Source organism: Sylvia atricapilla, chromosome 19 (assembly GCF_009819655.1).
Source record: "Sylvia atricapilla isolate bSylAtr1 chromosome 19, bSylAtr1.pri, whole genome shotgun sequence".
Taxonomy (NCBI): domain Eukaryota; kingdom Metazoa; phylum Chordata; class Aves; order Passeriformes; family Sylviidae; genus Sylvia; species Sylvia atricapilla.
Genome location: NC_089158.1, coordinates 9,360,940 through 9,373,038, shown reverse-complemented (window position 1 = coordinate 9,373,038; position 12,099 = coordinate 9,360,940). Strand labels below are relative to the sequence as shown.

Here is a 12,099-nt window from a genome sequence, read left to right as displayed (position 1 = left end):
TTGAATGAGCAATTTGTATAAGTTTTCAAATCACCTACAGAATCATAGAACCATTACCTTATTATTGGCACCAGCTCAGATTTTTCTAGTGCCAAATTTGCTGTGGATGACAGGGGTTCCTCACAGCTTATCTACTCTTTCCACAGAGCCTGTCCCTCCCATTTCCGGCACATCCTTCCTTCCATATCGATGCTGATGCACTCTAAACCAGCCTATCTGCCAGCAGATCCTAAGGTCAACCAGCCCCTGGAATCTTACAGATTCTCACTCAGTTACAGCACCGTGATATTTACAACCCAGGGTCAAATAACGCACTGCATTTGTGAGTTTCTTCGGGGCATTTGGGTGCAGGTGACAGCTTGAGCACAGAATGATTATTCATCAGTTCTCAACTGGACGGCTCACAGGTGCTCCCTTCCTTTCACCTCTGTGAAAAATCAGCCCCACGTGTTAGGTACAGAGCATAGGTAAACTCATAAAACTGCAGGACAATAGGACAAAAAGGTTGAGCAATTACTGATACGAGAACAGCAGGTGTCAGCACTCATAAATGTATTAATAGCAAACGTGAGTAAAGATAATGGACAGTAGAGTTGTAAAAGGTCACTCGGGGATGTGGAGGCAGATTTAGCCTTTAGTTTCACGCACTGGAATCAGCCTGAAATCAAGCGGCACAAGTGTGGCAGGAGGAGCCCACAGCAGCAATAGCAGCAGTGTTCCTGAGGGGTCTTACACTCCCTGGGGAAAGTGTTGGCCCTTCTCCAGAGCTGTTCTTGGCACTTGGAGACACCAGGAACCACGACTACATTCAGCATTCAGCTCCACTCCCACCTCAGGCCTCACCCAATTGCGCTACCACACCAAACCCTTTGCTCCTCTGGTAGGTAATGGACAGAAAGAGCCAACCTGTCCATTTAGGCTCTTCCAAGGAAGAGTTTGACACAGGATAACATCAACTCTGGAAAGAAATCTCTCTGTTTTAGTGGTCTAATACCGTTTTTGTTCACAGGCCGCAATGTGTTTGATGAAGAAGAAGCAATTGCACTGTCAGTACGCAGCGTTACGTGATAGATGTGCCCACTAATTACCAACATCCCACAGAGAAATAAATGCTAAAGAATAGGGAGGGATTATTTACAGACCTCATAACACACACTGATAAAGAATTCAACCTTGGAACTCTTAGCAAATTTACAACCTTTACAATCTGGTATGCAACGCCTTTGTGTGTATGACGTGCTTCTGCACGGACTTTGTGAATGGACCTCGTAGGAAAGGCCTTATTAATTACTTAATTACTGTGGCCTCTTCCAAAAGGGATGAAAGATCCCAACTCTCCACGTGAGAGGAAGAAAGCGTGGGGAAGAGAAGCAGTAAAACCCCAGGGAACAGTTTTTCACCCTCACGTTAAACCACACACGGGGCCGGGCCCGCTGGAACTTTCCCAGCTGCTCCCGTCGGGAGGGGATGCCCGGGGCTCACTCACGTCAGGCGATGGCCGCCAGCCGGGCCGGTCACTCGCTCCATGCCTTCCTCTGCTGTTTTCCCCGCCTCGCCTGCCTTCCCTGCCGCCCTCGGCCGCCGTCCAGCCGCCTTTCCCCCGCCGTCCCCGGCCCGCCGCGGCTCCGGCCATGGCGGCTCCCTCACGCCCTCAGCGGCAGCGGCGCCCCCTGGCGGCGGGGCGGGGCCACGCCCGCGGCGCGCGGAGGGGGCGTGGCCGTTGCGCTGAGGGAGCCCGGAGGGGCGGCGGGGGCGGGGACGGCGCGGCGCTGAGGCGGCTCCGAGGGGACCCACGGCGGCACTCACGGCGGCCGCCACACTGCCAGGCGGCTCCGGGGAGACGCGGGACGGGCTCTGAGGAGGCTCGGTGACCATGGCAGACCACGAAGCGGGGTTACCGCCCAAGTCCCGGCGGCCGCCAGGTAACGGCCGCAGGGGGCTGTCGCCAACCGGCCGCTCCTCGAGCGCTCCGGGCGCGGGGGTGTCTCTCTCTCTCTCCCTCTCTCTCCGCTTTTTCCTTTCGGTTTTAATTATTGCTTTATTTAGTCGCAGAGGAAAGTTTGAAGATGCTTCACCAAAGTTTAGCCCGCGGGAGGAGCGAGGAGAGGTCGTGCTTCTGTTCCCGGGCAGGCTCCGCTCCCCTCAGCCCCGGCTGCCGAGGGCTCACCGGCGGCGCCGGAGCGACCCCAGCCCGGTTAACGGGGACTGCTGAGCCCCCAGCCCGGTTAACGGGACTGCTGAGCCTACTGCCCGGTTAACGGGGACTGCTGAGCCTACTGCCCGGTTAACGGGGACTGCTGAGCCTCCAGCCCGGTTAACGGGGACTGCTGAGCCCCCAGCCCGGTTAACGGGGACTGCTGAGCCCCCAGCCCGGTTAACGGGGACTGCTGAGCCCCCAGCCCGGTTAACGGGGAACGCTGAGCCTACTGCCCGGTTAACGGGGACTGCTGAGCCCCCAGCCCGGTTAACGGGGAACGCTGAGCCCCCAGCCCGGTTAACGGGGACTGCTGAGCCCCCAGCCCGGTTAACGGGGAACGCTGAGCCCCCAGCCCCGGCTTAACGGCCGATGCTGAGTCTCTAGCCTCGGTTAACGGGGGATGCTGAGCCCACTCTCTCGGCTAACGGGACATGTCGAGCCCACTGTCCCAGTTAACGGGGGATGTCGAGCCCCCAGCCCCGGTTAACGGGGAATGCTGAGCCCCCAGCCCCGGTTAACGGGGGATGCTGAGCCCCCAGCCCCGGGTAACGGGGGATGCTGAGCCCCCAGCCCGGTTAACGGGGGATGCTGAGCCCCCAGCCCCGGGTAACGGGGGATGCTGAGCCCCCAGCCCGGTTAACGGGGGATGCTGTGCCCCCAGCCCCGGGTAACGTGGCCGCAGCGGTGGTTCCCGCAGATCCTCACAGCGCCCTCGGGAAGGTGTCAGAAGATCACCGGGGCCACCCGGGTGGCGTAACTCGGGTGGGTCTCTGTGATGGGCCATTTCCTTTCCCGTGCAGTAACCCGCATCGCTAAGGGGGAAACTATGCAAATAATGACAAGCAGGGTAAACAGGAGTAAACCCTGGAGCCCTGCACCAGTTAACGAGAACAAGGAGAATTTAGAGATTGTTTTTTCACACTACCGTGGCTTTTCACCACAGCCAAATCTTGCCTAGGTGTGACTGCAGGAAGTGGTAGAGGTCCTCAGGTGGGGCTATAACTTATACTGAGTTTTTACTTCTTGGTGTCATTATTGGCATGGGTTTTGGCCTTGGTTAGGAGGTGTTGGTGTGTGATGTGGCTCAGGACGTTTTGGAGATGCTCTGGGATAGCACAACTGACAGTTTGACTCAGGGGAAGCTGGAGTGTTTTCCTCTTACTTCCATTGTTCAGAACCCGGCAATGGAAAAGCCCTGATTCATTTTATGATTTTCTCGTTTGCAGCCGGAGAAGGAAATGTATTTATAAGATTGCTTTGTGTATGAAGGGTTTGGCTGGGTAATTTGAGTTGCTGTATAAATAACTGTGGATCTCTTTGGGCCTCGTGCCCAATGGCACATGCTGGTTCAGGTATCCTTGGAGAGGATCTGCATTTCATGTGTAACTATGTTAGTTATTAATACCTCACCATGGTCGCAGCAGTGGCAATCTTGTCTCTGCAAGCCTTCCCTGAGCACGCTGCTGAGGTGCTTTTTCCTGCAGCTCTCATGTGATCACAATAAAATATGGAGTAAGTGGCATTTGACGTAGTTTTGGTTATTGGATGTCGTAATTTGGGATACTTCCCCTCTGCAATGTTCTGAGAAGCATCTCTGAAGACATCTTTTTGTGTTTTGTTTTCAGTCACGGCACATTTTTGCTGTTTGACAGTGATGTGCTTGTTTGGATTGTGGAGTCTTTGCCGAAGGAAATAAATCACAAATGAACCCTGTGCCACACCTCAAACTGTAACGAGAACTTTGCCTTCCTTCTGAGCCTCCAGCACTAAATGTGTGTTATAAATTCTTAATACAGTTTGATGGTCCAAGTGATAATTTCTTGCTAAAGTAACGGTAACTGTTCCAGTCAGCCTTAAAGGCATTGAAGGCTGATTCAATTAACTTTTTTTATTATTATTATTTAATAGTCTTTCTCCTTGTGGCTTATTTATTGACGAAGTTGCTGAAGAATATTTGCATTTTTTTATTGCCTACTCAGATTTGCCCACCACAGCAAGCTGTAAATCCAAGGTGTGGGCTTGGCTGCCTTTTAGCTCAGGAGAAAATTGCAGTGGCAGGTTTAGGGACCCTGTCAGCCATCCCTCAGTGCAGGGTTTGTTTTCAGCCTGTGGGGTGGGGATCACCTCCAGGAGCTGCAGTGTTGCCTCTGCCCCAGCTCTGTCAGTCCCAGCTCAGTGCTTTGGGCTGGCTGCTCTCGGGATGCAGTGTCACTGAGCCTCACTGAGAAATCAGACAAGAGTTGCCTCTTGATGAAGTTATCCCAATGCTGTGATGGTTCAGAACAGCTCATCCCACAAATGCCTGGTGTGTTTCTTGTATCTCATTGAGTTTTCCACAAGGCAGCAACTCTCTCCCTTCTTGAATTGTGAAAAACAACACGTTGGTGTTAAACAAAACATCCTCTTTGCTCGATCTTGAAATTTGACATCATTTGAGGTGTGATTTCTACTCCATGAAATTCTGAATCTCCAGAGTAGGAAGGTGATGTTTGTGAGCGCTGGGTGTCACCCTGGGACATCCCTGCTTGGCAGCAGGCTCCTGGCAGCCCCTTAGAGGTCTCAGCTGGCAGGATAAAAAACTTCCTGTAGCTCTGTGAATGTCTCCCAGCCCCCATTTGTCATGCCTTTGGCTGGGTAGCTTTTGAAACCACCAGCTCGTTATTTGATCCCAGAGTTACCTTCAGCTGGTGCCTTTTCCTGACAGAGAAATAAGGCTTGAGGAGTTTCTGGCCAAGGAATCCTATATGGAGGCTTTATTTCACATCCAGCTCATCTTGTACCTCGTGCAGCTTCCCAGAGCCAGGAGGTCTGAGAGTTGTGGTTTCTGGTTGCTGGACCAGAACCCAGGTTCTAGCAGTGCTGTCCCAGGGCTGGCAGGCTGCGGGCTGTTTGTGTTTCACTCCTTACAGGAGCTTCCTCTGACTTCTCAGAAAACAAAGGAACCCCGTTTCCACTGCTGCCTGCCAGTCACTGCTAAAACCCCTGGGGAGAGAATGGGAGAATTGAAACTTAAATGTTGGTACACTTGTGCAGAAATGCTGCTTGGACAGCGTTCTGCCCTCAGATGTCTTACACAACTTAGAGGCCAGTGAAAATCAAAGCAGAATTGGGCTTTTCATTTGACTTCTGATCTAAACCTAGTGCGTTTGGCCAGAGGAGTAGTGCTAACACTGACTTATTTCAAGGAACATTCAACATAAATATCCAATTTAGGCACTTTAATAGGCACTCCTGGGTTAAAAAAAATGAAAATTTCTGCTCTTTTGTAGATGATGCTGATAGTGGCCTCGGTGTGTGTGGATGGATCCTGGTGATCACCTCACTTGTTTTCACTGTTCTGACATTTCCTATATCAATATGGATGTGCATAAAGGTAAAATCATTCACTGCTAAGTTAGATTAAAACTTTAAGCAATGCAGGGTGACTGTTATTGTTCTCAGCTGGATTTACCTGTTCTAAACACAAATTAATCCAACTCTGTTCTTTCTTGAGCTATAGCAGACAGTAGATAGCAGACCCCAGTACCTCAGGGCATTCATCTTCAAACCAAAAATAAAAGTGGCATTACAATATTTGGTCAAAATAATTCCTGCATTGACGTCTTTACTACAGCTGCCCAATTCTCATTAGTAAATAAGCTCATTTGAAGGATCAGAATAATTGCAATTGTAACTACTGTTAGAGAACTGATATTTTATCTTTTAAGGAGATCTGTCCCTGTATATCACACATCTAAATATGAAGTTTGTCAATAGAAATCTGTAATTACAGGGATGTGGCTGCATGTGACCCACTGGACGACACGGTGTTGTCTGTGATCACTCTGAAGTTGATGTTGGCAGTTTCCAGGCAGGAGGAGTTATTTCCTCTTGGCTTGGCTGATGTGGCATGGAGCTGGAAGAATTCCTGCTGGGTCATAAATGCTGCACTTTGTTCAGTTGTTGCCAGGATACTCCTGAGGGCTGCTGTGGTGCCTGGACCTGCCCAGGTGCCATCCTGTTGGGAGTCTGAGGAATAGTTCTTGTGGACTACTGTCCGGATTTTTTCCTTTTACTCTTTGCTTTTTGACAATGAAGTTTAAGCTAAAATTCTCAAAAGCAGCCAGTAGAGAGATGTGTGTTAAAATTGAGATTCAAGACTGTCCTAGCCTGGTGTGTGCATAATTTGGAATCCATGGTGTGACTTTTGGAAACCCGTGTGTGACATCCCACAATCTGTTCCAGATTATCAAGGAGTACGAGCGAGCCATCATCTTCAGACTTGGACGTATCCTAAAAGGGGGAGCAAAGGGACCAGGTATGTCCTGGATAGCAATTTTTGTTCCAGTTAGTCATCAGCAAAACAACAATGCTGTAGAGACATTGCAGTAAAGTGGCAAATGGATTTCTCAAGAATCCCGTTACTTCCAGTAAGTGGATGTGTTACAACAGGAATTGGAGTTGATGAGCCTCGTGGGTCTCTTCCAGCTCATAAAGTTCTGATTCATACTCTGGATTGAGAAGCCAGCAAACTTAATTTTATCCAGCTCTCCTTTGCTAATGTATGATCTGCAGGCAGAATCAAAAGCACTAAATGTAAAGGGAGTTTTCAAACGGGTTATTTAAAAAAAAGAAGTTGATGTATCAGTCAAAGCCAATAAGCCTGAAAGCCTTGATGTCCTTCAAAAGTAACAGAAGCCAGGGGAGTATTTGATAGTTTTGACAAGTTTCCTGTGTATATTAGAAACTCTGAGCTCTGCAAGAATGTTACTTCCAGCTGTTGCTCCTGGTGCTCAAAGTGACAGAAAGGAGCAGCAACTTCTTCATTTTCACCCAGGCTTGGCAATGTTCCACGTTGCTGTAAAGCTGCAGAATCCCAGTGAGCCACCAGAGCAGAGGGCAGGAGGTTGATGCTTGCCAGAATTAGGCCCCACAAGTAACTATGTGGGGGACATTTTAAAAAGTAGCTGTTAATAGTTCTGGGACTATTTTATTTCCAGATGTTAAAAATCTCTGAGTAAGTGATACCCAGATAAATTGAAGCTTCTCAGTATGCATTTTAGAAACTCCTACCTTGGTTTGGAAGCCACTAACAAGTGTTGTGCTGCTGAGCTCCTCACAAAGAGCTGCACAGCCACAACCATTGGATTTCAGCTTATTGCAGTAACAAGTTTTGTCTGCTTTAATGACCCGTTTTCACATCTTCTTGAATGGATTTTTTTTTTTTTTTTTTTTTTGGCACAGGTTTGTTTTTTGTCCTGCCTTGCACAGACAGCTTCATCAAAGTTGATATGAGAACCATCTCTTTTGATATCCCCCCTCAGGAGGTGAGTTTGTATTTGCCTTTGCATCTACTACAGAACTCGCAGAATTTTGTGCACTTTGCTTTTCCTTCTCCCCTCTCAGTATTGGGTAACGTGCAGTTTGAATACAGATTCAGTGCAGGTGCAATGTGTTGTGAAGAATACATATATCCCTTAGAAATGTCATGCAGTAAGGGAAGAGCACTGAAAGAAAACAGATGATGCTCTGAGGACCAAATGAGATAATTGAATACTGCCTGAGAGCTGGAACGGGAGGGGTTTGGAACCAAGGCTGCTGGGCTTCATACAACATTCCCTAATTGCCTCTGTGAAATCTGGAAGATTTCCAGGCACAGCAGGCATCTGTCCTGCGCCAATTTATCTACATGTATAAACTGGCTCAAGAATTGGTACATACATCAAATGCTATTTATAGCAGCAGGGGGAATGAGTGGTCAGCTCCCTTTGCTGGGTCTGTGTTCATGTGGCTCCTGTGCCCTGCCCTGCACAGGAACATGATGAGGGGGCTGCCACTCATGGCATGTCCTGAAGAACAAAAAACTCACTTTGATTTCTAGTCTGGTTTTCCTTGGGCATCCTAACTTTGTAGCAGAATGTCTCCGGAGCATGAAGCCAGCTGAGCTCACTGTTGCCAACTCGAAGGATACAAAAGAATAAAACTCAACCTTCCCTCTAAAAATCATTTAGTGAACAACGGTATCCTGATGGTTAGAACTGTATCACACACGTATCAGGTGCGTTTTCCCTGACAGAGATGCTCCGTGTAACCAGTGTCCTGCATCTGTTTCCTGTCACATCTGCTCGTGGGTTTGCTGCTCGTGGTTAGTTGCAGATTGAGACAAATGGCAGCTGTCCTGGTGCACTCCAAAGGGTAATTGGGAGAAACCTAATCACTGGCAGGCAGAATGTGCTTGCAGCTGCTGATGTACCATTAGTGAGGTCATCAGTAATCCGGTTTTTCTTTTGACTCGATTAAATTACGCTTATGGATTTAGGTTTGTGTTCTTTACACAGAGGCAGAAATCCGTTTTTATTTGTTCGACACGATTTCTGTGCATGCTACTCATTCTTTAGCTTTTGTGTTATGAAAAGGCTGCTAAACGAGTTGTCTGGGAAGGGACGGGCAGGTAAACCTTGAAGGTAATTGTGCATCATGGAACGAGGGCAGCTCTGGGCATGGCCCTGGTTCTCTGAGCTCCTGTGTCTCAGGAGGCTGCAGCTGTGCAGCACAGTCCCCAGGGCTCTGGTGTAACCTCACTGAAAGGCAGCACAGGGACCCGCCTGGGTGTGATTCCTCACCAGATTCACTGGCTAAACCTTCCCAGGTGAAGATGAATTTCAGAGTAAATAATTTCTGCCTTTTCTCTTTTTCCTGTCACGGGTATGACTTGCAGATCCCTCTGTAAATTCGAGGAAGTGGGTTAAAAATAACATGAGGGCAAAGCTAATGGAATGTGTTTTTCACTGAGAAGTTTCTAATGCCATATTTAGTTTCAGTTTTGCAGAGCTGTGCTGGGAGGTCAGTGAACACTGGGACACGTTCACGTGCAGCATATGTGTATAAGGACTTTTGCTTCCCAGACAGTGGGGAACCAGCACTTGGTGCAGTCAAACAAATACGTGATTGTCATAATAATGAACGCGGTATTTACGGAATATTCTTTACTGCTCCTCAGATCCTGACCAAGGACTCGGTGACCATCAACGTGGACGGAGTGGTTTATTACAGAGTGCAGAACGCCACCCTGGCCGTGGCCAACATCACCAACGCCGACTCGGCCACCCGCCTCCTGGCACAGACCACCCTGAGGAATGTCCTGGGCACCAAGAGCCTCTCCCAGATCCTCTCTGACCGTGAGGAAATCGCACACAGCATGCAGGTATGAGCAGCTTGGAGCAATCCATCAAACAGCAGGTTAAGCAGCAATTCCATGGTTAACTTAAAAGTGTGGGGTTTTTTTATCTCTAAGTGATAAGTTGCGATTTGGGGCTGTAGGCAAAGTCCCAACAAAATCTCTTGAGAGGGTGGTCTGTAAAATAAGAATGAGGGACTAAAGCACTAAGTGCCATTGGGGCTAGCACATGAGAACAAGGGATAGAGGAGAGAAGGGCTTCCCTGGATCATTGTGTCAGTCCTTCACTGTTGAAGAAAACTGCCACAGAACTCCTTCAGTACATTAATCAAGCTCTAGGGGGGTTTGTTAGTTTTAAACAGTTGTGCTCCTATAGCTATCAAATCATACTAAAAATATGAAAGCCCTGAAAGTCTCAAATTTTGAAGGGAATTCATTTGGTTTATTGGTCAAATTCTTTCAATTTGGGCATTAGTTTGAGCCAGGTGTGAGGTTTCACTTACCTGTCCTGCCTTCTGTAGGTCACACTTGACGATGCAACAGACAACTGGGGCATTAAGGTGGAACGTGTGGAGATCAAGGATGTGAAGTTGCCTGTCCAGCTGCAGAGAGCCATGGCTGCAGAAGCAGAGGCTGCCCGGGAGGCCAGAGCCAAGGTAATGACATCAGCCTGGGGGCTGGATTTCCTTTTTCCCGAGTAAGAAATACACCATTCCCTCTCAAGCCCTTGTAGATATAAAAAAGTACCGCTTGAGAGAGAAAGTATTTTCAGCTATCTATGGGGAGTGCCTCTGTTTTTGAGAGGCAGTGCTGGAAGAAACACAAAAGCTTTTGAAGCTAAATGGTTGCTTTTGTCCTCCTGCATTCTGGACGGGAGCATACCGAGCCCTGGGGCCCGGAGAGCAAACAGGAGTGCCTTGTGCCCGGGGTGCTGGCTGTGCCTTGGGGCTGCAATCCCCTGTGGGTTGCTGGTGTGCAGGATGAGCTCAGGCTCCCCGTTGTGTCCCGCAGGTGATCGCGGCCGAGGGCGAGATGAACGCGTCCAGGGCGCTGAAGGAGGCGTCCATGGTCATCACCGAGTCTCCTGCTGCCCTCCAGCTCCGCTACCTGCAGACCCTGACCACCATCGCCGCCGAGAAGAATTCCACCATCGTCTTCCCCCTGCCCATAAACATCCTGCAGGGCCTCCTAGGTGTGAAGGAGTAGAGAGGCTCGGGGAGGGGTGAGCTTCGGGGTCGGCCCATGTTTGCAGCACTGAGTTCCCTGTGTAGTGTAGCTTGTGGCAGTGTTAGCAAAGTGGGTTTGCTGAGGAACCTTTCTGTTTTACTGAGTGTGTTATAGAACTTGTATGTATGTAATGTTTGGGAATGTGGGCAATCGCAATATTTGAAGTTGAAAACCTCTCAGAAGGAGTACAAGCAGGTTGTGATCTTAAATAAACTTTGTCCAATTCGTCCTGGATGGGACACCTCTAATCCAAAACGTCCTTTTCAAACAGAATAGAAAACCACTTGTGGTAGAGAGGTGATCCAACATTTGCAATTATTCTTTCTACAAACTGTAGCCCTGCAAGAGAAGTGAAATAGTGTCCTGGGGACTCCTGGAAATCAGGCTCGTGCTCTCTAAACCAGTCCCCACTGATGAGAAACAGTTGCTAGTGAACTTTCCGTCTTTCTGCCACCCAGGAACGGCCCAAACATGCCGTAGTTATGGATACAACGTGCTTGTGGTCACTGATGAGCTGTTGTTATGGGGCTCTGTCTGCACAGAGTTACACTGCTTTAAAGCACTGAAAAGGCTCTGCCTGTATCTGTTTCTCCGAAAAATATTTTTTTAAAAATGTACTGCATTTTATCCAGTCCTAAGCCTTATTTCTCTAGGAAATGACATGTCTGTAACTAGCAGGGAGGAGTGGTGTTTAACAGAAGGTGCTGCACTGGTGCTTTACCTGTTGGTGCTGCTCTGTGCAGACCTGGAGTGGTTCTTGTGTCAATAAGGGCTTACACTTCATCCCCAAAGCAGCTGAGCCTCAGCTTAATAACCCAAGCTGTTAAACTTCTTGTTTTGTACCTCTGTAGTACAGAAAAGTAGCAGAAGATTTGGAAGCTGCATGGGGAAGGCTCGTCAGGCTGCCACCAGCACTGAGTCTGACATCTTTAAATTCTGGGACGTGGCAGTGGAGGTGAAACCCCAAGATCAGTGATGTAAGTGCCCTTCTCCCACTGGCCAGCATAACTCCATGTTGTTCCTTATGCCCTTTCTGCTCCAATCAGCTCTGTGTTTACAGGTGTTTTAGGCCTGGGTACCTGTGCCTCGACACGCTGTGCCTTTGTCACTGGCAGGAGATGCCCAAGTGCTGTTGCTTTTCTGCCTGTTGGGCAGGTTTTCCTCTGCATCACCAAAGGAATATACTCTGTTTTTCAAGGTGGCAGCTCATGAGCTTTACTTCTGGCTGAGAGCAGGAGAATCAGTTAACAAAGCTGGAATAATTAGCATTGCTGTGCTCAGGCACTTGGAGTGGGAAACAAGAGCAACTGCACAGCTCCAAGTTAATCCTTAGGGAAGATGAGTCACTCTGTAACTCCCACTGCTCCTGCTGGAGGTGCCACCCTTGTGAATTCTTGTTGACACTACAAGATGCTTTTTGCTCTTATCCTGAATAAAAAACATGCTGTTTAGTAATGAGTGAGTTTCTGAAAGTGTAAAATACTGTTTTTCGGGGTCTCAAGTGCATATAATTCTGAAG

The 12,099-nt window shown here is 48.7% G+C and overlaps 1 protein-coding gene across 2 annotated transcripts; it reads left to right on the top strand.

Annotated features, from left to right (window-relative positions):
• The first annotated feature begins 1,818 nt into the window (after nucleotides 1-1,818).
• STOM (stomatin) lies at nucleotides 1,819-12,035 on the top strand. Of its 2 annotated transcripts, XM_066332923.1 has the most exons (8): nucleotides 1,819-1,922; nucleotides 5,467-5,570; nucleotides 6,422-6,494; nucleotides 7,421-7,503; nucleotides 9,177-9,380; nucleotides 9,875-10,009; nucleotides 10,365-10,545; nucleotides 11,432-12,035. In XM_066332923.1, the coding sequence occupies exons 1-8, from the start codon at nucleotides 1,874-1,876 to the stop codon at nucleotides 11,554-11,556; spliced, it is 954 nt and encodes a 317-aa protein (XP_066189020.1). In that variant the 5' UTR covers nucleotides 1,819-1,873; the 3' UTR covers nucleotides 11,557-12,035. The 2 variants fall into 2 exon arrangements, with proteins under 2 accessions (XP_066189020.1, XP_066189019.1); XM_066332922.1 differs by having other exon boundaries at nucleotides 10,365-12,035.
• The last annotated feature ends 64 nt before the right edge of the window (nucleotides 12,036-12,099 follow it).

Excerpts from the sequence above, each read along its gene's own strand:
- STOM (XM_066332923.1), top strand. The coding sequence starts at position 1,874 with ATGGCAGACCACGAAGCGGGGTTACCGCCCAAGTCCCGGCGGCCGCCA. Across the intron at positions 5,571-6,421 it reads CAATATGGATGTGCATAAAG|ATTATCAAGGAGTACGAGCG; the intron begins GTAAAATCATTC and ends AATCTGTTCCAG. Across the intron at positions 10,010-10,364 it reads CCCGGGAGGCCAGAGCCAAG|GTGATCGCGGCCGAGGGCGA; the intron begins GTAATGACATCA and ends TGTGTCCCGCAG.